The sequence below is a fragment of the Schistocerca piceifrons genome, chromosome 4, assembly GCF_021461385.2.
Source record: "Schistocerca piceifrons isolate TAMUIC-IGC-003096 chromosome 4, iqSchPice1.1, whole genome shotgun sequence".
Taxonomy (NCBI): Eukaryota; Metazoa; Arthropoda; class Insecta; order Orthoptera; family Acrididae; genus Schistocerca; species Schistocerca piceifrons.
Genome location: NC_060141.1, coordinates 305,425,985 through 305,453,173, shown reverse-complemented (window position 1 = coordinate 305,453,173; position 27,189 = coordinate 305,425,985). Strand labels below are relative to the sequence as shown.

Here is a 27,189-nt window from a genome sequence, read left to right as displayed (position 1 = left end):
ATACCCGTGTAGACGGCGAATTCCCTTCAACGATTCACAAATTCATAGTTTCAGGACACAATTTAAATTCTACACATGAAACATGTATTTCTCGAAAATGTATCGTTTGACACTGTACACTCTCCGAACTTACCAATCTACATACTACACACATTATTTAAAAAATACACGCCGGCCGCGGTGGTCTCGCGGTTCTAGGCGCGCAGTCCGGAACCGTGCGACTGCTACGGTCGCAGGTTCGAATCCTGCCTCGGGCATGGATGTGTGTGATGTCCTTAGGTTAGTTAGGTTTAAGTAGTTCTAAGTTCTAGGGGACTGATAACCACAGCAGTTGAGTCCCATAGTGCTCAGAGCCATTTGAACCATTTAAAAAATACAGAATCTTAATCTAGTGACAAAGAGAAGTCACAAAAATATAAATAGCAGATGAAATAAAATTATTAGGCCGTATATGACTATCTAAACCCGTGCATCTTATTGACAGCATTCGGTCATGCCTTCGTACTTATTCTCAGTGGTACTAAATTAGAATAAGAAGCAAATTTAATACTGGACAGACAGTTAATGATTAACTTCAGTAGTAATATTAACATAAAACTCCTATTTGGATACATGAGGTTGAAGAGTAGGAGTAGTGTTTTACATATGTGCTTCCACAGTACGTTCTGATCATTTTATAGGTATGTCAGGCTTGATTAATTGATTCCCCCGTAGATAATTATACATGACGCAAATTTGTGACTTTTACCAGAGACTGCTGCAACCATCTGCTACCGACAGCCGTTTATACCCTTTTCGTAGCTGTACGAGTTTCTACGTAGCAGTTCTATGACTGTTTTTGCGTACTTTTGAGAATCGAAAACAAAACCAGAAGATTAATATCGTAGTGTTTATTAAGTGGAGATCAAACTGGTTTCCGTAGAGGAAGGTCTGCGATAGACGGAGTATATGTGATGAAACATATTGCAGATAAACATGCAGAATTTAATCAAGAGACCAACTTAGCAGTTCTTGATTTGGAAAAACCCTCATTAAAGTTAACAGAGGATAGCTACGGAGCGTAATGAAGGAAGGAGGGTGCTCACTGCATTTAATAAATACCGTAAAAACCTCATTCCTACCCTTTTAAAGTTTTCTAGTGTTAAACATGTGACTCGTTTTGAGAAAGAAATTTCTGAGAATGTATGTTTTGAGCACAGACTTGTGATCAGGGAGAATAGTGGGTTATGGAGAAACGGGGAAGAGGAGAATTCAAGCACTTGAGTTGCAGTGCTTTAGGAGAAGATGATTAAAAGGAACGTAGAAAACATTGCCGATAAGAAGGCAAACTATGACAGGACATGTACTGTGACATCAAGGAATATCTTCCGCAGTACTAGAGTGAGCTGCAGAGGGTAAAACCTGTAGGGGGAGATAGAGACTGGAAAATAACCAACACAATAACACATAACTTTGGCTGCAAGTGGCATTCTGAGAATGATGACAAAATGGACAAAATTGATTCATTAAGATCGAGACAAGCTGCACACCGCCAAATCAGGTACATGTCCATTAGGAAACGTGTGCAAGATTCACATTATACCACTTCTTTAATCTACGACTAGAAAGAAGTTAATGTACAATGGCTGCGAGAATTTCCGGCTCCCACCGGTGGTTAGTTTGCTACATAGATCTTGTCTTCGCGTAGTGGATCTGCGTCTTGCCTGCAGTAACAAAACGGCGCTCATAGGAGTTTCGCTCGTTTTGAAAGAAATTCTGAAATCAGCAAGGTTCTACTTTTCGCAGTTCCTCTTGTCCAAAAGTGTCATCAGCCACACACATCTCTATAGCGTATCACTTTTCATGTAAAATATGCTATTAATTTTCTTCTTATGTGGTTGTTGTGCAGACGATCTCATACACTACCAACCGATAAACGTCAAGAACCATATTTTGTTGAATCTTTCACTTTGCAGCTGAGTATGTACTGTTTTGAAACTACCTAGCAGATTAATGCTGTACTAGGCCGGAGATCGAAGCTGGGACGTTGCCTTTAGCAGTCAATGCTGTTACCAGTTGCGCTATCCAGACGCGACTCGCCGTCACAGCTTTAATATTTCCTGGATGGCTCTGTTGGTAATAGTATTGCCTGCGGAAAGTATGGTTCCAGGTTAGAATTCCGCCCTGGCATGCAGTTTTACTTAGCTCTGCAGTTATATCACGTTGTGTATTTCGTCAATGTTTTCATTAGACTGCAGTTTTGGAACGTCCTACAGCTTGATCACCCTCAAAATAAGTACGTAAATACATACCTGGTATCACGGACACGGAGAGTAGCAACCTACGATTCTTTACTGATGACGCTGTATGGCATGGGAAGGTGTCGTCGTTGAGCGACTGCAGAGGCTATTGAACGACTTAGACGGAATTCTGTTTGATGTAATGAATGGCATCTGCCTCTAAATGCAGAAGAGTTTGATTTCCGAATATAGTATTAGTACCATGCTGACGACCTAGGCCCATCATTTAAATCTTTGGGTATAATGTTGCAAAGTGACATGAAATAGCACGAGAAGGTAAAGACGGTAGTAGGGAAGGTGAATGTTCGACATCGGTTTCTTGAGAAAATTTTGGGAAAGTGTGGATGGTCTGTATAGAGGACCGCTTATGGGACCCTAGTGCGGCGCATTCTTCAGTAATGGAGTGTTTGAGGTCCCACCAGGTCGGATTAAAGGAAGTTATCGAAGAAATTCAGAGCGTGCTGCTAAATATGTTGTGGGTAGATTTGATCAGCACCAAAGTCTTACAGAGGTGCTTCTTGAACTGAAAAGGGAATCATTCAAGGAAAGACTACGTTCTTTTTGTGAGACACTCTAGAGAAAATATAGAGAACCAGCATCTGCAACTGGATGCCGAATTATTCTACAGCCACAAATGTTCATTTGCGGAAGGACTGCAAAGACAAAGTAAGAGGAATTGTGGAGCGTAAGGAGGCATATAGTGAAATCTGGTTTTCAAGTACAGAGCGGATCAGGTTGTGGAAAGGTGCCAATATCAGTTATTGTTAGTTGCACAAGAACACACAACTTTATTCCTCGAAAACACAATGTACAGTTTTCTCTTTAAAACAACGATTTACGGTTGAGGGCCCAAGTAAACAATTCACGGCTGATGGCCCAAGTAAGCAATTAACGGCTGAGGGCCCAAGTAACTTCTCAATAATAAGGTTTAAAAAATTCCTTTTAAAACACAAGGATTTAGAGAAACGGCTGAAGGCCATACTTAAGTAAAATTAAAATATCCTTAAATAATTCTTTTTAAGGCACAAGAATTTAGACAAACGGCTGAAGGCCTTACTTAAGCAAAATTAAAATATCGTCTCGGATAAAGGCCCAAATAATATTTCACATCGGCAAAGGAAACTCTTTAAAAGGCAAGCATTTACCAATTTCGGCTAAAAGCCATGTTAAGGAAAATTTAAATTAATCCCTCGGCTGAAAGCCCAATAACATTTAAACATAATAAAAGGCAACCTTTAAAGGCAAGCATTCACACAATACAACAGCAAACCATGTTAAGAAAACTGGAAATATTTTGACGGCTGAAGGCCCAAACAATTATTCAAAATAACTTAACACAAACCTTAAGATAAGCGTTTATACAGTACGGCTGAAGGCCATTTTAAGAATTCAAGATAATTAAAGAGAAGCCTTACAGACAGGAACCTACAATTTTAGAAACGAACGCGGCTGTAGGCCTAAATACAGAGCAAACAAGAATTTTAAATGAAACACGGCTGAAGGCCTAATCTTAACATACTTCACATAAGGTTTGGCTGAAGGCCATATACCGAACATAGAACAGACAAAATTAATACACGGCTAAAGGCCTGGCACAGTACTTGGGACAAAAGAAAATCACAAACAACAGAACAGTGGTGTTCAGAAGTGTTCCAAGGGTCGGTCTGGGGAGGAAACTCTAACAACAGTTTAGGTGAGACAGGCAGCCAAGCGTACACGAAATAATCGGGTGGCAGCACGACCTTGGGACGGTTGACGAACCAACCACCAACCTAATCAATTCCCTTCCACCCGACCAGCGGCACGACAACCGAAAATATCAGCGAGGACGAAGATCCCAGCAGCACTACCTCTTGACAATTGGCGTCTAAACAGAGTCAAGGCACAATAAACCAATTTACGTGGAACAACAAGGAGAAATGACAAGTCACACACACAGAGAGTTTCCGTAAGCGGTCGGTGACCAAATACACGTCACCCGATGAGACGACCGACCGAACAACCAACCAACGTCGTTCCCGCTCCAGCTTCCTTCCGTCGGACAGTGCACGTGTGTCGCCAGCGGTCGGCGAGTACTGGCTGTCAGGACCTCACTGGCGCTGCGGCCCGACTGAACACCCGACAGACGACGATTTCGTAAACCTAGCGGTCGCTCCAGAGATGGTACGACAATGCCCTTATCGATAAGCGCTGCTGCTGCCACTCACAGACCAGCAAACTAGCTACTTAGTGACGCCAGTAAATCGAATTAAAAGAAAATCGATGCGACAGAACTACAAAAACAAGATGACGAGCAATAAACGGCATGACCACGAGCTGTGCACGGCTCACATACAGTCGTTTTTTCTCTCTCTGTTTGCGAGTGTAACATGAAAGGGAATGATTAGTTACGGTACAAGTTACCCTCCGCCACTCACCATACCGTGGCTTGCGAAGAATGTATGTAGACGTGAAAAAGTACAGACTCATATTAATTAATCTCTCATGGGCACAAATCAGTTTTAATTCAATTTTCGTTGAGGATAAGGAGCCAAAAATATGAAAATTATGACGGCTTGGTATAGGGGTTTGCCTGTTCTAGAAAACCCTGCACAAGGAGATTATTGTAGAAAGAAACACAAACAAAATGTGGTGCCACAACAATTTCACCCATTATTGTGCAGCATGTGACAATATAAGAAAACAAAACTTCTTTTCAGTAAATATACATCTGTGTCAAGTGAAGAATTTATACCTTGCCTTCCTACCTCTGTGAATGGGTTCCTTCTTAATACACAGCCGGTAACAACAACGCAACAGATTCTCAGCTACGTATATTCAAACGTTTGTGGTCTCGTCTGTTAAACGCTGCTGGGCTTTGTTAGTAGCTTATCTAAATAAACAATATGTAACATGTCACATTGGATATTGTACAGCCTGCACAAACACCACATTAACAAAACATTAATCTTTTTTATTTTGGCTTCGGTACTTAAAGTGCGCTATTTTACGTTACCAACACCTGAAAAGCTTCCATAAAATCATTGAGGTGTACTTGGAGTTGTTTTGTCCACTCCATGCGAGACTCATGTAGTTGTGGCATTTATAAAGATTTCTGGTAACAATTATGTCCTCACTCTGCATATATTTGAAGGCACACATCTCCCTTCAGCTCTAGACTTAAACCATCTACCACACAGCGAACCGCGTCATTGTAGCTGCACGAACTAAGTGCCTCAGTTTGTCCAGTCATGTGTTGTGATGGTAAAGCTCTTGTAGAATCTTCACTCACTCTCTTTTAAGGTCAGGTACGGGCACTCGCACCATCTTGTGCAGTGGAAGGCAGCGTCATCCATTAATAAAATAAATATATGTGAATTCCTAAGGGATCAAACTGGTGAGGTCATCGGTCCCGAGACTTAGACACTACTTAAACTAACTTAAACACACACCCATACCAGAGGGAGGAACTGAACCTCCGGTGGGAGGCGCAATCTGTGACATGGCGCCTCTAACCACGTGGCCACTCTGCACGGTCATCTGTTAATCAGTTACAGAAAAAATCATAACTATCAGAAGAAGGTAACGATTAGATGCAGTACATGCATTTCAGAAGTTACTTGCGAAGCCATTCGTACTACTGCAAAAGCCCTCGCTAGTTCAAGACGTAAAGCGGTTAGTGAAGTGGTCATAACTTGAAAATGGCGCTATTTCCTGGTTCATATTAAGGCTTCCATATACGCATGATGTTTAGTCGCAAGACACTTTTCTTGTTCGTCAATACCAGCAATAAGTTTACTAACAAAATGGTTCAAATAGCTGTAAGTACTATGGGACTTAACTTCTGAGGTCATCAGTCCCCTGGACTTAGAACTACTTAAACCTAACTAACCTATGGACATCACACACATCCATGCCCAAGGCAGGATTCGAACCTGCGACCGTAGCGGTCGAGCGTTCCTGATGCCGACCTGTTTACAAACACAACACACTTCCACATACATACAATTTCCCAACAAAAGTGTTATAGGACACGATAAAAATTAATGGGAACAGATGCACAGTAAAGTTCATGTGCACTCTATTAATAAAAAAGTAATGTAATAAAGTAATACACGAAATGAATCACGTTATTCTGCGGGGTTCATTATATCTGCAGAACAAAATGTACCATCCATCTGGGTAACTTAAACAGCGTGAATGCACGGAAAATCTTACTTATCGTAACTAAAACTCCGTACGAACAGGTATTAGAAGACGCAACTGTAGTGACCGCTCGACGTGTCATCCTCAGCCTACAGGCGTCCCTGCAGGCGCAGATGGAGGGGCATGTGGTCAGCACACAACAGTCCCGGCTGTTGTCAGTTTTTGTGATTCGAACCATTACTCCACAATCAAGTAGCTCCCAAATTTGTCTCACAAGGACAGAGTGCAGCCCGTTTGCCAACAGCGCTTGGCAGACCTGACGGTCACCCATACAAGTGCTAGCCAAGCCCGACAGCGCTTAACTTGATGATCTGAAGGGAACCGGTGTTACGATTACGGCCAGGCACTTGGCACTCTTCGGAATGCAATCTAGAATATATCAGATCTTCAGTGTCATATACCCGCTACAGATGGTTTTATACATTGTTGTTAATAGTTCCGGTATGGTTAGCACATTTCCACGTAAGAGAAACTAATGCTGATTAAAAAGTTAAGAAAAAGCTGTAGTTCAGCGGTTTTCCTTGAACATTTCTACTTGATAATAGGAAATAATATTATAAATTGAATGTCTGTTGACATAGTTTTCTGGGTATGGTACCGCGGCATGTTGTAAAAAACTGTTACTGGTGAAACCACTATTTCGGTCAAGGTAACAGTGGCCTTCTGCCGGGTCTATTGTTGTGTAGTTTCTGCCAAGAGTCACTTATATATTATTATTTCATGACTGCGTACTGAGCATGACATTGCATTATGGTTAAAAAAAAATTTGATGTACCCGGTTTATTAGTGCTGAAGGAGTGGGAAGAGTATGGTAATATGTTACTGCGCTGGAGAGATTGGGATCTGCTGTTGTCCACTGCTTCTTACATTGTGTGCTGCGATTATAAGTCATGGGCGAACAGATTCCTGTTTTCTTCTTGCTGGACGCGGCCCGCACGGCAACAGCTACTCGCCGGTAGCGCTCGAGTCACGTGTTGTTTGTGCGGCCTGTTGAGCTCTCACGGCTGGCAGTCAGGATGGGACGAGCCAGAGTCCATCCTATCTATTCACGTTGTTGAGGTGTTTTACAATTTCGATCACTTCTCTGATCTAGCCTGTTATCAAACTCGGATACTTGACAGGTTTCGCTAAGTATTATTTCCTTGGCGCAGGCTTTGAGATTTCCGGTCACTGCAGATTTGTTGCGTTGCCCAAGTCGAATATTACTTGTTCTCGTGTTCTCGTATGCTCATTGTTACTGGGCTGTCGGCCGGACCGCTGTACACTTCTATACATTCACATTCCCCCACCGCGCGGACTAGCCGAGCGGAAGTCTCTAGCGTGAGCTCGGCCTCTCTTGCTCAAGTAGGAAAACGCCGGCTCGGTAGCTCAGCATGTTCGGTCAGAGGGTTAGCTGACCTCTGTAATAAAAAAACTGAGTTAACCGATCAATGAACGAACGTAAACGGGTGTCTTACGACGTCCGCCCCGAGCAGATGCAACGAACGAAAGCGAACAAAATGAGATTAAAAAAAGAAAAAGAAAAGAGCGGTCTAAGGCGCTACAGTCACGGACTGTGCGGCTGGCCCCGGCGGAGGTTCGAGTCCACCCTCGGGCATGGGTGTGTGTGTTTGTCTTTAGGATAATTTAGGTTAAGTAGTGTGTAAGCTTAGGGACTGATGACCTTAGCAATTAAGTCCCATGGGATTTCACACACATTTGAACACAATTCGCCTCCTATACGCATGAAGCAATATTCATGCTCAAAAGTATGCAACGAAGCAAATGTAAAATTTAGATATACAGGGTAAACTATGCTACGAAGAGTGGTATTCAATTTTTCCTGTCAATAACACTATAATACAAAGCCTTCGTTTCATCTGTGAATCTCTCTTCCATGGGTGACAGTTAAACGTACAGATTTTATCCATTTTTAAAATGCTTCCGTTTCCTCAACTGTGTGACATACATTTACATTTTAGGCAAGTATGTAAAAGCTTAGTGATAGTATTTCGAAACAAGTAAAAAAACTGATCTGCATTTTTATTTTTTACTTGTATCTACTTTCTGTCTTGGAAGCTTGTAATACATGCCTGAACATCGCATTGCACCATCATGGCAAAAATTCATAATAAGAGTAAGAACATTCGCGATATGTAGCTGAAAGTATCAAAAAAATGGCTCTGAGCACTATGGGACTCAACTGCTGTGGTCATTAGTCCCCTAGAACTTAGAACTACTTAAACCTAACCAACCTAAGGACATCACAAACACCCATGCCCGAGGCAGGATTCGAACCTGCGACCGTAGCAGCAGCGCGGCTCCGGACTGGAGTGCCTAGAACCGCACGGCCACCGTGGCCGGCAGCTGAAAGTATCCAAAACTGTTTTGATAAAGTACAGTTTCTAAAGGGATCTGTCGTTCTAACATTCGGTACTCCTACGAAGACACGTGAGTACAGAAATACAACCGCGGAAAGAAATTAGGGGAGCCTTCACTTCAAGAGCGAGCTCTCGAAGTGTTTAATGTTAGTAACAGGACCCATTGCGGAAAAAGAAAAAATCCTCAAGGAATCAGTGCGTTATGGGACCATAAGACATTGAAGTAAGGGCGTTGCGAAAGATGACTTTACAGTGGGTTATCCGCCAACAAAATCTCATACACAACTGAGCAGTGTAGCAGTTCGGAGTGCCCTCGTCGATAGCACTCCTGCCTGATCTACCTGTCTCCTATTTTCAGTTTAAAGTAATTCCCTGGAGTGGTAGCTTCATGCTTCTAAAATAATTGTTCTGTCGGAAATCCGAGTGAAATTATGATTTTATTTTAGCGGTAAGGCTACCCCAGCTACACATACATTACTATAGTGATTTCGCACTATACGTAATTCGTCCAAAGTGCAAAAGTCAATGAAGTATTTCTAAACCAGACATTGGCAGGTAAAGGGGACACAGCCATCAGAAAGTCGTATTGTATCTTCTAAGAAAATGCTAATTATCCCCAGAGCATGTCTGTCGGCGTATAAAACCAGACGGAGACAGATCACAGAGCGTGTCTGACCACCATCATAGTGGTGGCCAGTTACAACCAAGAACATATAACTTAAGAACAAAACAGAAAGAGAACTGGTTGCCATAACATGACGTAAAGGAGAAAAATTACTTAACCTTGCATCAGATTGACAATTCCAATATCAATATAAAATTCAGAAAACTATACTGGAATAAATATAATTTTCAGGACGTAGTTTCCTAAGGTATATAACGACGAAGAGAAGACAGATCGACAGCAAGAAATTTAATTGTTGTATTGTGGATAAATAAAAGCAAATAATACCAAAATAATGCTACAATTATTGTTAATCACCAGATGTCGCCACTTTTCTGCATGAGTGCTTAGTAGACACTTTTTAATACAAGCATAGGCCATGACCACACTGTAAGGCAATTTTTCTCTTCCTTCTGTGTTATCTGAAAATGGTTATTTTAGTCATTCTAAATCGATAATTATCCATATAGTATTAGAAAGTATTACAATCAAGAGCACTGAAACTTGCAACCATTCTTTGTAATAATGACGATTACCTGAAATAACTACATCGAAACAAAAACTATTTTCCTGTGTCGAATTGAAGCTGTACAAACTGTTTCCGTGCTGAAACGTTATTTAAAATCTTTTACTTCACAATGTAATCACATTTAAGAGAAAGCGGCTTAGATATGAACACTCAAGAGTGACTGGTAACGCTGATGACAGAGGTGATGTTTCACCATACGCATTAAACATGCCGTCGAAAGCGCTATGAAACCACTTAGTTCCTTGAAAACTTCATACAATGCTGGTCTGAGCTGCGCTCAAGATGTATTAGACATTACTAAGCAGTTGTTCTTAGGGAGAACAAATCTTGAAAAGTGCAATACTGAATGACTATATGAAGTAGTGGAGAGTACCACAAACGGAATGATAACCACCTGGACATCATAATTATGGGTATGACACAAGAGGAAGTTACGACCGAAGATGGGTAAAGCAGAGAAACAAAAATTTACCCTTATGGAACACTGGAATGGAAAGGATTCATCATTTACCATATTGGCAGATCGGGTTTCCATATCAGTAGTAATAAAACTTTAGAATGTATAAGGGTTATTAGCCTTGGTACAGCAACCTATTTGTGTTGGTTTTCGAACCACTGGCTTTCATCTTCAGGAGTCACAGCATATATTTCCATTCCATATTATTTACTTTACTAAAAGTATTACCGAGATTATCACTAGTCTGTTGCCAAGGGCTTCATTAGGTCCTGAATGAATGCCACCTATACATAAATGGAAAAATGTATAACGCACTTGTTCCTAAAATAAAGTTTTGATGCTGACATACTTGCAACCACTAATTCAAGGGAAGTTAGGGGAGATTTTAAGATAAAGTAGTCTATTAATCCCGTTTCAGTTGGTGGGGGCGTGGGAAAAAGCATTACAACTCATTGCATTTTACCCCCAAACAAGTTGGTGATGAGGTCCCATACTCCGAGGAGCGTAGGGGACGATGCGGGAGAACCGCCCTACTGTACTACGCAAGGTCCTAGTAGAGGTGGTTTGCCATTGCCTTCCTCCGACAGTAATAGGGATGAATGATGATAATGAAAATGACACAACAACACACAGTCATCTCGAGGCATGAAAAATCTGTGTCTCCGCCGGGAATCGAACCCGGGACCCCGTGCGCGGGAAGCGAGAACGCTACCGCAAGACCACGAGCTGCAGGCCGCAGGCATTTCTACAGCCTTTAAATTAGCTATGGATTATTACCAAGTCTTTCTCCTGTACTTTAGCTGACAGTGACACTTACTCTGCCCAATTAATGTGGCTGATATGGGAGTAATAGTGTGCGATTTTAACTGGGAATGTATTTTTCCGTTTTTTGTGTTATAGATGGCTTAACATCACTGATCAGTAATTAATTTAACAAAGGTACTAATAACCACCCTGCTGAGCACCCTAAAGCCAAAGGAACACACACACACACACACACACACACACACAAACACACACACAGAGAAAGAGAGAGACACGCACACTCACAGGAAAAAGAAAAAAAGAATGAATGTAAGTTAAATGCAATAGCATTTTAGAAACGTTATGTGGAAAAACAGAGCGAGAAATGAAATATGAGATTTCAGCCGTCTGAGTTTCATACTTTTTATATAAGACGTAAGTGCAGCCACCACAAAACTACAAAAAATTTATACTTCTACAATTAGTTCTAACAGTGTATCATCACGTGGTAGCATATAACTTTAAAACGGCGTATATCAACATATCCACTATTTTTAAATTTCTTAAATTACCGATTTACGGTATAATAAATCCAGTAGTACCAATTACCATACTTTCATTGTAAGTGGTATCTAAGCCATCGGACTGTATTAACCACCACAAACTCTTTATTGTGAGTTACTCGTCAAGTACGCAATATCTGCTACAGCATGTCTCTCGACATCAAAAACCGTAAGGTGATTTATAGCTGTCCGTGCACGCCCACAGCCATCGCGATATACTAATTACAGCCAATAGGTCGTGCACAAAATAAACAGTTATAAAAGTGAAAACTAAACAGAAGTTGCTTGATTACAATAACAATATCACAAACACGGATACAAAGTTGATAATCGCAGTATATGTATAATGTTCATAAAAATGTACACATTTTAAAATCTAAACTTTGCTGGATGATTAACAGCACAACAAACTTTGTGGTAGCTACGCATAAAACTGTCTCGGATTTATAGGCCTACTTTGTGACATGTCTTTACCTACTCAAGCAATTATGGAAGCAATAGAGGGCTATGATTTAGATAACATTGCACAGATTGCTGTGCAAGATAACTGTGTGAAGTAACGTACGTGTTATCTGACTGGCATAAAAAATTAAGACACCAACTTTACCATCAATCCACTGTAGATGTTAATAAAAACAAGTGTTAATAATATATATCTGTATTCCATGAACTGAATGGAGTTTTTTTCTTAGCATAAATGATACTTTTTAATAAGAAACTCGCTTTTAAGTTTAGTTGCATGGGTAGGAATAGAATGATAACGTGTTCATTAAAGTTTCATTAAATTTAACACTATTGATGTATCCGTATCCTGTAAACTGACTCGTTCCACATCATTTCGATAACAGAATCGTTGTAATGATCTATGGAAAATGTAAGTAATTAAATAAGTCTTGTGGCAGGAGATAGCTTAAAGAGAGTCATTGTTTGTGTGTGTGTGTTGTGTTGCAGACAGCAGCCACTTCCAGCCGCTGTTCCGTAACTGTCACCTGGGCGCGACGCCTCCCAACTTGGTCGTCTTCTACCGTAACATCTCCATTATGGTGAGCAGCACACCGCTCTTCACAGCTGTGTCTTGTGAACATCAGCATGCTTTTAGAGGTGCTTGCTCCAGCTTTCTGCTGCTAAGTTTCTCCATGAAGCGAAATACTTAATTTTACTTGGAAATCTAGGTGAGAGACCGTTCATATTTCTCATACCTCTGAACTGTGCAGAGCGAGGGTATATACACGGGGTGATTCATATTAACCCCTGATGCGACGTAGGTGATGTTAAGACAGGTAATTTAAGATGCGACACATGTGGCCAAAAACGTTGGGAAATACCCCAAAAGTGGATGACAAATATTGAACATGTGACGCCACCAGATGACGTACGTGGGCCACGAGAAAGACAGGACGTAGCGAGTACGTCACAACACGTAACACTGCAAGCTGGCGGGAAGCGAGTAACTATTTCAGAAGAGTTTAACAACTCTGGCTGCGCGTTTCAATGCATGATAGCTCAGCCAAAGTTATGTCCTTTCGTGTGTACCATTTCAGTTACATATTATTTTCCCGTGTGCCCTGCACGGAACCGAGAGTTTGCGAAGTGTGGTAGAGAAGTCGATTAGTATGACGTCGCAAGTTCGATGCATGGCCCGAATTTCTCGTGAGTCTCGATGATCTACCTTGTAGGACCTACAATGGTTGGTATTTCCTATAGCACCCTCGCCGGTAGGGGCAGTGATTCACATCACTTCACTAGAATAATCTCTTTTCGTTCTTTCATTATCCGATAACAGAACTCGAGGAGTAGTAATACAAGACTACGATGAATCAATTTAGATATAACTTAGCGCAGCGATGCTTAAACCTACCCGCTATCAGAAAGGGTGGATATACATACCTAAGTGGTGCAGCTGCGGCCAGGTACGTAACATGGAGAAGTTACATGTGCAACATTTATCACCCATTTTTGGAATATTCCCCGACATTTGAGGCCCCACGCGTCTTATACTAAATTACTTGCTTCGGCTTCATCTACGTCGCTTTTAAGGCTTATAAACGTTAATAAGAATCACCTCGTCTGCCAACAACACTTTCTCCACCTTTCGATTGGTGGGTATTACGTAGGAAGACCAAAGGAAAGTTCTTGTTGAAGCCCAAATATATGTGTTTCACCGCTGTAATCACTTGAGGAGTTTGTTGTAAGAACTCATATGCGTCTAACTGCTGTTGGTCATCCTGTCCGTCCTACCTTATATTGTTTTTATTACTTAGAAGCGCAGCATGTCAGCAAGGCAAGGATTAAAAGAAAATGAGAAAAAACGTAGAGATCAATCTGTAAAGACAATTGTCAGTCACGAGACAATATTTGCATATCTCGGCGACGTCATATAAATTTTAAAAAAATCAAGGATATTTACAACTTTGCGAAAACAAAAATATAATTAAATGCATGCATACCTAAAATACGACCATTATTACGTACGACTTATGAGACAATGAACAATGTACAAATTTCTGCAAAACTATAGCAGGTAACCACAAGGGAGCTACTCCTGGAGTAGGATGTGTATCGAACGAGAAGTGTTGTGTACGTCTTTATACGGTAGTAAAATGCAGCAGTCAGCCAGTCGCACAGACTAGCATCCAATCAATCTTCACCCATGCAAAAAATTATTCGCAGTCACAGGAAAAAGTCGGAACCGGCGATTTAACGTAGTGTCATACATGTGTATTAAATCGCAACACACGTGTAATTTGCTACTGTGCTAACACCAGTGAACGTCACAGTAGGTGACCAACGTGATGCGATGGGCAAGGGCGTGGGGCGAGGTACTGTGTGTGTGTGTGTGTGTGTGTGTGTGTGTGTGTGTGTGTGTGGTGTGTGTGCATGTACTGTCTGTGTATGTATATTCGGCAGCCAGCAACCTCATGAATCTACAGTGTAACCAAGACAATTTGAGCTTCGTTCAAAAGTTGTGACCGGTACATACCGCCTTCTCTTTACGACTACTAGCAGCCTGATTTAGTTTCATGACGGCGTGTACACTTTCATTGGTCAATGAGATATAAATAACCGAATCATTATTCGAAAATTAGCCTCCGCATAACGTACTTTCACGTTTTATTAAATCTGGAGTTTTATTGTTTTGACTGTAGGAAATTATGTTATTGTGTACATTTAAGAACAGTATTCTGTACCAAATTATTCCTCACTGTAATTTTTATCACAACTTTTTGAAAATATATACTTGTGATTTTCGTGTCTGGAGGGTGAGGGGCCGGCCGGAGTGTCCGAGCGGTTCTAGGCGCTACAGTCTAGAACCGCGCGACCGCTACGGTTGCAGGTTCGAATCCTGCCTTGGGCATGGATGTGTGTGGCTGTCCTTAGGCTAGTTAGGTTTAAGTAGTTCTAAGTTCTAGGGGACTGATGACCTCAGAAGTTAAGTCCCATAGTGCTCAGAGCCATTTGAACCATTTTTGAGGGTGAGGGTGGGGTGGTGGTGGTGGGGGGGGGGGGGTTGTGTGTTCGAAGAGGTTCGTTCCGACACATAATATTTTAGAAACCAAGCAACGAGTCAGTGTTTATTGAAAAAGCCATTGCGAGAAAACTTTTTCAACAATTTTTCTGGTTCTTTCCTTGTGCCACAATATAATTCAGGTTCCTCCAGCACATTTACATAACATCCGATGTTGGCTCTTCGCAGGGTCTCCGTATTAGAGACCACTTAAGAGATTGTTTGGCTATAGGTTGACAGATAATTGCCTAGTGTGTTTTTATTGTGTGTATAATTACGCTCATTAAAACGAGTCTAAACGTGACGATAAATAGCTTAGACAAGAAGAGAATAGAAGCTTTCGAAATGTGGTGCTACAGAAGAATACTGAAGATCAGATGGGTAGATCACATAACTAATGTGGAGGTATTGAATAGGATTGGGGAGAAGAGGAGCTTGTGGCACAACTTGACTAGAAGAAGGTATCGGTTGGTAGGACATGTTCTGAGACATCGAGGGATCACCAATTTAGTATTGGAGGGCAGGGTGGAGGGTAAAAGTCGTAGAGGGAGACCAAGAGATGAATACACTAAACAGATTCAGAAGGATGTAGACTGCAGTAGGTACTGGGAGATGAAGCATCTTGCACAGGATAGAGTAGAATGGAGAGTTGCATCAAGCCAGTCTCAGGACTGAGGACCACAACAACAACAACTGTCTGCCCGATGTATTTTCGTGGAATTCGTCACATGGGAACCTATATATACCAGAATGTAAATAATTGTTTTCTCTAGCAACTCATGATTATTTCGTTGCCTGAATTCTCTAGCTTACAGTGACCTTTAATTTAATTTTTATGTGAACACTTTCAGTCTGCCACTTGTCACGCGGCGGTTTGCTAAGATGACTTAACTTTACGTCTTATTTAACCTATTTTGTTTCTCCCATCAAATGAACTGCTTCTCGAAAGTTTATCCAGTTTGGGTTTCATTCGATACATTTCTCTCATCAGCAGTTTGCTCTGATTTCCCAAACCTTTGTTTTTTAAACTTCGCGTATCTTTGTGAGATCCCTTCTCCAGAAACAAGTTCAGTGTTAAGAGTTACGGTCTAAATAGAAGAGGGTGGAGTAAATGTGGAACCTAGCAATAATTTTGGCTATGGTTATGAATCAATCAGTTTATCGCCCTTTCGCCAACTTGGCTGTAAAATCAGTAGATTCTTCTTGAGTTTTACAATACATGCTGACAATTTCAAATTACTGCAACACTTACAAATTAAGTTAGTGAAGCAGGTGAAGACCACAAGTATACATGACATAAATTGAATAACAGTGTATTGTCAAAGCCATCCACCTTTTTAACCAATTTATAGCATGTTGCCCACTTTGGTACAAATGACTTTGACTTCCCCATACAGTTAGACGCCGCCGCATCACTAATTTTTGAGCGTTTGCGGTGGTTTCAGAGAAACGCACCCTCAAAACGCAGTGCGTATTCATTCATGTCCCTTCTTGTATATCTCAGTCAAGAGTTCGAAGTAAACTAACGAATTATGGACATTGCATAAAGGACAAAGGTTCCCTCTGTCGGACTGTGAAAGAACTAAGGCGATATTTATTACCATCTATGCGTAACGCCGATTCTGCTGTTACCCTACACACTGTACGTGCGCAGTAAAACTAACAATACATCAGATGAATGTACATATCGAACTCCCATACCAAGCATCAATCACAAGTCAGCGGTCTAAGTCCAAAATCGTTCTAACTTCATGAAAATTAGAAAATGGAAGTTCTTAAATGATTCTTTAGTCATTGAAGAACGGTAACATTGTCGCCCAAAAATATCGATTTAGTTTTTGATTAGCGATACTAGTTCGCAAAGAATTAGTTTATACAGGCACTGCAGCACTTTGTGACTCACTGCAGAATGTAATGTACCAGCTCGCTTCAGCATCGAAGGTTAAAATTCTCGTCACTCACGAATGAAAAATGAAGACAGAGTTCAATTCTCGTTGCGAGTAGTATGCCGCACGGAATCTTTCCCCAAAGCTTCTTATTGCCGAACCCAGCGACACTGCGATTACGACCACTACTGAGAAATGGAAGATTCTTCCCAGGAAATGGGGCGTCTCGCTTATAAACCGAGTCTGACGTCACACTGCCCTGTTTATTACAACGAAAATTACTTTTATGACCGCCATTCAAATTCTGAAAATGAAGCAATGAAACTACAAATTCATAATGGTATCCCACTCTCTTACGGTCATTTGCCGCTTGCAGATTACATTATATGTCTACTGGCTCACTTCTTATTCACAAACATATACTGAAATTAACTACTCATGATTGGGATTCACGGTCATACAATATTTCTTAAAAGGCATCGTAGTCGCCGTTGACTGTATGAAATATTTATTATTACTGTAATCTAATGTAATGTAATAACAAATATTTCATACAGTCAACGGCGATTATGATGTCTTTTAAGAAGTATATTGAAATCTTTTTACAACATAGGTTTACACAAATAAAACATGTTTATAAACAAACATAAAAATTAACTGGCTAGTTGATCCGAATCTTCTTTCGACGATCTGTCACCTAATGCCTTAGAATTTACAATACCTACACCGCCCTTACATGGTGAATATCTTTATTAACGGCTGATTCAGATTTAACATTACTATTAAAAACGCTGAATACTGTGAAATTATTAAGACAGCAGATAATGGATGTACCTACAGCGTTCTGACTTCATAATACTTGTTACTGCGGAGAAATGCGTATTCTGGTATAATTTGTTCAACTGCAAAATTGTTTGTCGTTTGTAACGTTAAAACTCATTAGTGTATCAAAACATGGCGGTAGCAGCTTATAGCAAAGTTTGAGTCTTAGCACCTCAGGTTCTCACACAGTTACTTTGTTCAGAAAATTAGACCAAATGCCAGTTATTAATATTGCTGTAAATAGCTAAGTTTCTGGCCCATAAAAGCATTCTAAGGGACAGTGGACATATCGACGCCCTGCGTTTAGTAGTTTTAGAATTAATGCAGCGTTACAGAGCTATATGACACTAAATAACCAAGATTTTCATTTGGATATAATTTATTTCACTAAGATTTCTCGCCACGACGCCCCTTTCGTTCCCTGCATGCAGATATGACGCACGTTGGAATCCGCATTATCAATGTCTCTCGCGTCATGCTGCTTATCGGTTAGCTAGTTTAAGCTCCGCCCCATGGGCTATCACCACCTTTTCAAACAGGAGATCGTGTGTCCTCGGCTTACGTTCTCTGTGTAGACCTACTGCGTGCCTAAACTGTACCAAACAACAAAATTAAAGCGTCACTTTTTAGAAAGCCCGTAATTGTCTCCCACAGTAACACATAAGTTTAAAGTTTGCTTCAAGGGCGCTTATAACCTTCCTCTATACCGGAGCAAAAGCGTGTTGCTCTGCAACGTCATCGTTGGGCTCGGCAAGGCATCAAACAGCAAGGTGTCGTCACATACGGAAAAATTCCAGAGCTCAAAGATTCCTGTGAGGTGTAACGTGGAGCAATGATGTCAGTTTGGTGTAAGTTTTCACCACAATTCTGCCCAATGCCACCGTGGACTAGTAACACTATGGGAAAGAGATCACACCCCACTCGTAACTACACTTCAACCCTCCTTACGACGCCTCTGCGATGAAAGAATCGTGGTGTCCAACGTGGAAATCATGCGGTTTTCTTATGGGTAGCCGAGGAAAAATTTTCAGACTCACCGTCGATCTGTACCGACACGAAGAGGCCTCAGGGTGTGACGTAAAGGGCGTCAATGGAACTAACCCTTCTCTTGGAGTGTTGAATCCCACACATTATGCCGTCAAAAACGACAGTTCGCTGTGCTATGAGCAACATGACGACGTTTCTGAAGTAACTCTCTTGATGGGCTTTGAGACTCCGTATGATTAAATTCTTTTCTAAGGACCATACACGCAACTGCAGTGTAACGTGGCCACAGTTTTTCCTCTGGTATAAAGGTTTGGAACAACTAGGTACCTTTCAAAAGTATACGACATTTGAATGTGATTCGAAGCAGCAAAAGATATTTATGCTTTTTCAGCGCTCCAGCTTCACTTGTTGCTATATCGTGATAAAAGGGTGTGTGATAATGACACATGGATGAATAAAACGCCAAAGCGACCCTCTAAGACCTCCATTTCGGCAGACCCCTTGGTGCCACCCGCACGCCTTTGTTGAGCACTTTAAAAATTAACCTCTACAGAGGCAGCCAGTCACATATTACTAGGCACTGCCGTGACAGGCATCCTTTTCGACAGCCCTTAGCCCGTGTCCTACGTGAGCGACAGAAGCGTGCGACAGCGAGCGACTTGTGGATACGCGACACTCCAGCGACAAGCAGCAGCATCGGGCGATAACCTTGGGTGTCCTGCGTGCGAGCGACCATGTCGCGCTACAAGATGGCTGCTTAGAGCCAACCAGCTGTTTCTATAATACGGCGTCCTTAACCTGTAGAGTAAGGCTACAGAATTAGGTTTACTTAAGAAAATACAGCGAAAACGAATGCTGTGCAGGATATTTACAATGGGAGGAATCTCAATGGTGAATTTCGTAAGTATCTTCAACTGCGAAGAACACCAGACAAGTTCTTCGAATACACGTGAATGTGCAGAGGAGCATTCGACTCTCTCATCAATGAATTAAGTACAAAGCTTTTTTTGCATGATGAAGAACTTTTAACAGCCAATAAATGCGGAGGAATGACTATTACATGACTGACTACGCTAAATACCAACATAAGCACACTAACTGGTATTAGTGCACAATGGCTAAATGTGGTGTAGGGTAGCGCATATAGTTGACAATTACGAGTGAGGAAAAGCTCCTGGGTTCGAGGCCCGGCCGCATTTTTACTGACTCAGTTACGATTCTGCGTCCTAAGTTTTATGTATACTGTTTACGCTGCATCGCTAAGTACATTTTTAAGGTCTTGCCAAAGAACTTGATCTTCATACCTATCCCAGTATATCAAACATATTTAATTCCTAATAAATTGCAATGAACCACGAAATTTTACAGATATTTGAAGTTGCGAACGTAATTCACCAGTAGTCAGTGTTAAGACCAAGCGTTTCAATTACTCTAAATAGTCACTAAAGGTAAAGCTTACAAAATTTTTGTAAGAAAAGTTAAACGTTTTGTGTAATGATTTGTCTAAAAGTATGAAATAAAAAATATTAGGGAAACATTTGGTGCACTTAATTTTCTGTTCATAATTTCGAGAATCATTCAGAGGCACGTAAAACGTTTCTCTGCTCCACTTATTTCTTTCACACAAATCATTTCATAAAATTTTTGGCTGATTTCTTCCAATTTTCAATTTCAGGTTTTATTCAGAAAGCATGATCTTACTGACTCTTCGTTTGCCTTCCTAACGTACTTGATTCGAAGAAAGCCTTTTTGACATTTAAATACCGCACCACTGTATCTTTTTATGTGCAAAATAGTTAGGTCTTGAACAGATAACATTTTTGACACTTCATTTACAGCAGCTTTTCGTGAAATATTTCAATTTTTCCTCAGCTTATTAATTAAGTTTTCGTTCATTACCTTGATTACTTTCAGGCAGTTAAAAATTTTCATGCCAAACTAGATATTATGCAGGTCACTTCGATACCTCGTTTATCTGTTTCTCTCCCATTTTTTGGCTACTAAAATTTGGACAAAACCTCAAGTGTAAGTTGTAGGGAGTTTTGTTTTCCCTGTGCTCACGCGTTTACACAAACATATCGAGTGTTAATCAAATGATAAAATAGTCCTTTCTGCGTGCTGTCATTTCCAAAATTCGTCGTTTCGGTATCTTGAACCTTTTATGGGATACGACGATTTTTACGATTGCTTGATTCCCGAAGCGCCGGAAAGGTTGGCTCGCGCCGCGAGCGACCCGTCCGCGAATATAACCACCAATATCTCAAGAATCAAAAGAGATATCATTCCGGTCTCAACTTTAAATACAATTTACATATATTGGTTACATTTCATATGCAATATTGTATGGCCTCAAATGAACTATGTGGAAAGTCTACTCAATCAGATTTTACCTCTGCAAATTCTTAAAAATTTCGTGCAGTCATGTACTCAGTTTCGTGCAGCACAGTAACTATGACGAATAACGAAAATAAATTCTGACCTTTATCATTTAGGATATCATATCATATCAAATTTTTTCACCGAATAGTTTTCTTAAAATAGGATGTTAGGTAATTCATAGCTGCCATCGCGTCCGCTCCACTGCTTTGCCACGAAGACACGTGGCTGTCGCTCTCTGTCGCTCACGTAGGACACTTCAGTAACTACACCTGCGGCTGTGTTTTGTCACCTGAAGCTTCCACGCGCTGTCGCTCGCTTCTGCCGCTCATGTAAGACACCGCCTTAGATTCGCATACCGCCTGGAGGCGTTATCTCAGCGACGTATCTTACTCAACACAGGATGGTGGAAATGGTTGCCTGTGACGGTGGCACCTACTAGTCAGTGACTGGCTCTCTCTGTGCAGTTCTAAAGCAGGTGCGTGATGGGAGCGAAGGTGTTTCCTAACTGGGGAGTCTTAGAGGGACCCTTCATCGTTTTATTCACGCATGTGACAATGCAGCACCCGCCTGTGATCACGCCACAGTTGGATGCGAAACAGGAGAGCTGAAAAAGCATCAAAGCTTTTTGCTGCTTCTGACCACGTTCTAATTTCGTCGAATGGTCTTGAACCATCCCTTGTAGTCAGTACCTAAAATCGCTGTTGCGTTACATTCAGACGTGGTGCTATCACCTTAAGTGAGATTGTCGACTCACGATCTCCTAAGGCAAGGGTTGAATCGTTAGAGGAATGTCAACACTGTCTAAGAAAGACAAGAACGTCCTCCTGTTGTTCATCGCACCGCGAAGTGTCGTTTCCTGTTGCAAAATGTGTCGAAATCAACGCTCCATGGGAGGGGTGGTTTTATTGACGCCCTCTACGCCACTCTTTGAGGCCTTTTTATATCGACACTGAACAGCGTTCAGTGTGAAATGATTTCCTCTGCAACCCATAAGAAAATTGCATGGTTTCAACGCTGAAAGTCGCGGCCCTGACGTCAGTCACAGAGACGTCAAAATAAGGTGTTAAACGTGGGTAACGGAGGGTGTAACGACCTTCCCATCGTGAGAGACGCCCATGGTGGAGATGTCAAGAAACGTGATGAAATTTAGTGATAAGATGACTTTATTAACACACCTTACATCTCAAATGAACTTCCAAGTTCTGGAATTCTTGTGCTTGGGTTATGGGAAGCGTTTTCACTGTGCTAGCTCGACTGCTGGTAGCAGTTTTCAACAAACAAGTGCTCCCCACCGCTTGTTTCATGCGCTATTTTACAACCTCCCTCCACAAATCTCAGCGGTCCCCGTCTGTCCTGGTGTCGGTTCAGCTGTGGTTGTTACTTCGAGTTTTCGCTACCCAGTGTCACCCTGCTAACATCAGAAGGGTTGGCATATCACTGATGGTCATTACTCAGGTGAAATAAAATGATTAATACAGTGATTAGTTGGCGTTCTAAGTTGCTGAGCTCTCCTGACCGACTCATTTTGCTGTTACTCATTCTCTACTGATAACACAACCCTTTTCGTCTCCATTCACACTTGTCGATCCACATCTGTTGACATCTAGTTGCCGACTCCGCATTACACAAGGACATCCGCATACTTTTTATGTGTATAAGTTCCAGGCTCTTGATCAGTATTCTAGGTCTGGCTGGATGAGTGTTTTGTAAGCTCCTTTGGCAGGCTGATTACATTTTCCCATTATAGTACGACCAGTGTTTCGATAGTCGATTTGCCAAGACAGAGCCAGTGTGATCTACTTTATGTAATTGTTCCATCCTCTTATTTGCATGGTTTGATTGATTCTATTTGTGCCTTATAGTAGTCACAGTACACCGTATGTTAACATTCCAAAGTGTGTAAAATTTTCACGCCTTTGCAATCTTATCGATGAGGGGTAAAGCTGCCATCGGATCTATTCCATACTCCTAACAGTACCTATAGAATTAAGACTTTTTTGACCTTCCCTGTCTGCAATCATGCAGATTTCCAAGCAGCACCTTTTCTATCAGCTTTCGTATGCTTTCTCGGCTATTTTGAATTAACAATTGTATGAGAATGTGGTTCTCCTGTTTTTTACAATTTTTCCTATGTCCGTCCTTTATAATAGACACGATAACACCCTTCTTCCAAGCTTCGTATCTTCCATTTGTATACTCACTGGTATACTAGTTCTTTAAGATTGCCTTGTTCTAAACCTATGTCTTCAACTTACTTTCTGTTTTTAATGATACCATTGGGCTACGGATAGCGTCTTTGATTACCAAATAAAACGCCATAGGTCCGGGGTTCTAACACGGCCATCGCTTAAATTTCGAATAAAAATCATCAACAACGGAGGCCGAAAACTTTAGGCATAAAAAGTTACCCTCTGTCTGCCAAAGGCCTTGTCAAGAGGGCGGAAGTGCGAACTGAATCTGAGAGTACTTTCTAGCTTTTGGGGTGGGAAATTGCCAATAAAGGCAGAAGAAACAGCAGTGATCAACGGCATGACAACTCAGAAAACAATGGATACCACTCCATTAAGAACGAATAATGTGTACCCACAGGACATCTGGCCGGTAACTGAAAAAGTGTCATGTGATCTGTCCGTTGGTAAAAGACTCTGGACTAGCCCCACCTTCCGATCTCCATTATGAGACTGCCAAGAAGGACGTGACCACGAGAAGAAATATTAATTAGCCAACGAAAGGATAACATTCTACGACTCTGGCTTTGAACATCAGACGTTTGAACGTGGTAGGGAAGCTATAAAATCTGAAAAGGGAATTGCTAAGGATCTAGATATAGTGGGGGCCAGTGAAGAGAAATGGAAAAAAGACAAGGCTTTCTGGTCAGATAAGTATAGGGTAATATCAAAGTCAGCAGAATATGGTAGAACGGGAGTACAGTTCGTTATGATTTGAAAGGTAGGGCAGACAGTGAATTACTGTGAACAATTCAGTGAGAAGGTTGTTCTCATCAAAATCGACAGCAAACTAACAACGACAATTATAAAACTTCCTGGCAGATTAAAACTGTGTAACCGACCGAGACTCGAACTCGGGACCTTTGCCTTTCGCGGGCAAGTGCTCTACCAACTGAGCTACCCAAGCACGACTCACGCCCGGTACTCACAGCTCTACTTCTGCCAGTACCTCGTCTCCTACCTTCCAAACTTTACAGAAGCTCTCCTGCGAACCTTGCAGAACTAGCACCCCTGAAAGAAAGGATATTGCGGAGACATGTGCCAGGAAGTTTCATATCAGCGCACACTCCGCTGCAGAGTGAAAATCTCATTCTGGAAACATCCCCCAGGCTGTGGCTAAGCCATGTCTCCGCAACATCCTTTCTTTCAGGGGTGCTAGTTCTGCAAGGTTCGCAGGAGAGCTTCTGTAAAGTTTAAAAGGTAGGAGACGAGGTACTGGCAGAAGTAGAGCTGTGAGTACCGGGCGTGAGTCGTGCTTCGGTAGCTCAGTTGGTAGAGCACTTGCCCGCGAAAGGCAACGGTCCCGAGTTCGAGTCTCGGTCGGGCACACAGTTTTAATCTGCCAGGAAGTTTCATATCAGCGCACACTCCGCTGCAGAGTGAAAATCTCATTCTGGAAACATCCCCCAGGCTGTGGCTAAGCCATGTCTCCGCAATATCCTTTCTTTCAGGGGTGCTAGTTCTGCAAGGTTCGCAGGAGAGCTTCTGTAAAGTTTGGAAGGTAGGAGACGAGGTACTGGCAGAAGTAGAGCTGTGAGTACCGGGCGTGAGTCGTGCTTCGGTAGCTCAGTTGGTAGAGCACTTGCCCGCGAAAGGCAAAGGTCCCGAGTTCGAGTCTCGGTCGGGCACACAGTTTTAATCTGCCAGGAAGTTTCATATCAGCGCACACTCCGCTGCAGAGTGAAAATCTCATTCTGGAAACATCCCCCAGGCTGTGGCTAAGCCATGTCTCCGCAATATCCTTTCTTTCAGGGGTGCTAGTTCTGCAAGGTTCGCAGGAGAGCTTCTGTAAAGTTTGGAAGGTAGGAGACGAGGTACTGGCAGAAGTAGAGCTGTGAGTACCGGGCGTGAGTCGTGCTTCGGTAGCTCAGTTGGTAGAGCACTTGCCCGCGAAAGGCAAAGGTCCCGAGTTCGAGTCTCGGTCGGGCACACAGTTTTAATCTGCCAGGAAGTTTCATATCAGCGCACACTCCGCTGCAGAGTGAAAATCTCATTCTGGAAACATCCCCCAGGCTGTGGCTAAGCCATGTCTCCGCAATATCCTTTCTTTCAGGGGTGCTAGTTCTGCAAGGTTCGCAGGAGAGCTTCTGTAAAGTTTGGAAGGTAGGAGACGAGGTACTGGCAGAAGTAGAGCTGTGAGTACCGGGCGTGAGTCGTGCTTCGGTAGCTCAGTTGGTAGAGCACTTGCCCGCGAAAGGCAAAGGTCCCGAGTTCGAGTCTCGGTCGGGCACACAGTTTTAATCTGCCAGGAAGTTTCATATCAGCGCACACTCCGCTGCAGAGTGAAAATCTCATTCTGGAAACATCCCCCAGGCTGTGGCTAAGCCATGTCTCCGCAATATCCTTTCTTTCAGGGGTGCTAGTTCTGCAAGGTTCGCAGGAGAGCTTCTGTAAAGTTTGGAAGGTAGGAGACGAGGTACTGGCAGAAGTAGAGCTGTGAGTACCGGGCGTGAGTCGTGCTTCGGTAGCTCAGTTGGTAGAGCACTTGCCCGCGAAAGGCAAAGGTCCCGAGTTCGAGTCTCGGTCGGGCACACAGTTTTAATCTGCCAGGAAGTTTCATATCAGCGCACACTCCGCTGCAGAGTGAAAATCTCATTCTGGAAACATCCCCCAGGCTGTGGCTAAGCCATGTCTCCGCAATATCCTTTCTTTCAGGGGTGCTAGTTCTGCAAGGTTCGCAGGAGAGCTTCTGTAAAGTTTGGAAGGTAGGAGACGAGGTACTGGCAGAAGTAGAGCTGTGAGTACCGGGCGTGAGTCGTGCTTCGGTAGCTCAGTTGGTAGAGCACTTGCCCGCGAAAGGCAAAGGTCCCGAGTTCGAGTCTCGGTCGGGCACACAGTTTTAATCTGCCAGGAAGTTTCATATCAGCGCACACTCCGCTGCAGAGTGAAAATCTCATTCAACGACAATTATAGTTCAGGCATGTATGCCGATGTCGCAAGTCGAGGATGAGGTGATAAAGAGAGTATATCATGATGTGGAAGGGTAATTCAGTGTGTAAAGGGAGATGAAAATCCAACAGTCATGAGGGATTGTAATGCTGTTGTAGGTGAGGTAATAGAGTAAAACTTCCGAAGAATACCGACTTGATACTAAAAATGAGAAAGGAGAAAGACTAATGGAACTCTACAATAAATTTCAGCTAGTAATACTGAATACTCTTTTCAAGAATCACTAGAGGAGGAGTCATATTTGGAAGAGGTCAGGAGATACAGGAAGATTTCAGTTAGGTTACATCATGGCCTCACAGAGATGCTGAAATCAGAATCTAAGTTGTGAGGCATACTCAGGAGCAGAAATGCACTAAGGTCAAAATTTAGTAGTGACAATGCGTAAGCTGAAGGTTAAGAGCCTAGTCAGGAAGAATCAACGCGCAAAGAACTGGAGTGCAGAAGTACTAAGGACTGAAGAGATACGGTTGAAGGTCTGTGAGGCTACAGATACTGCAGTAATAAATAGCTCAGTAGGCAGTTTAGTTGAATAGACATCATAGGGTAATCACAGAAGTTGGAAAGAAAAGCATAGGTACGAAGAAGGTAAATGCGAAGAAACCATGGGTAACTGAGGAACTACAACAGCTGGTCGATGAAAGAAGGACGTACA

At 42.1% G+C, this 27,189-nt stretch overlaps 1 protein-coding gene across 1 annotated transcript in view; it reads left to right on the top strand.

The window, feature by feature from the left end:
* The window catches only part of LOC124795808 (locomotion-related protein Hikaru genki-like), a gene marked incomplete at its 5' end in the record, with an annotated part of 321,671 nt that overhangs the window by 17,594 nt on the left and 276,888 nt on the right, over positions 1-27,189 (top strand). The window contains one exon of the mRNA XM_047259889.1: positions 12,733-12,824. Within this exon, the coding sequence (XP_047115845.1) occupies positions 12,733-12,824 (92 nt within the window). The remainder of the gene's footprint in view (positions 1-12,732; positions 12,825-27,189) is intronic.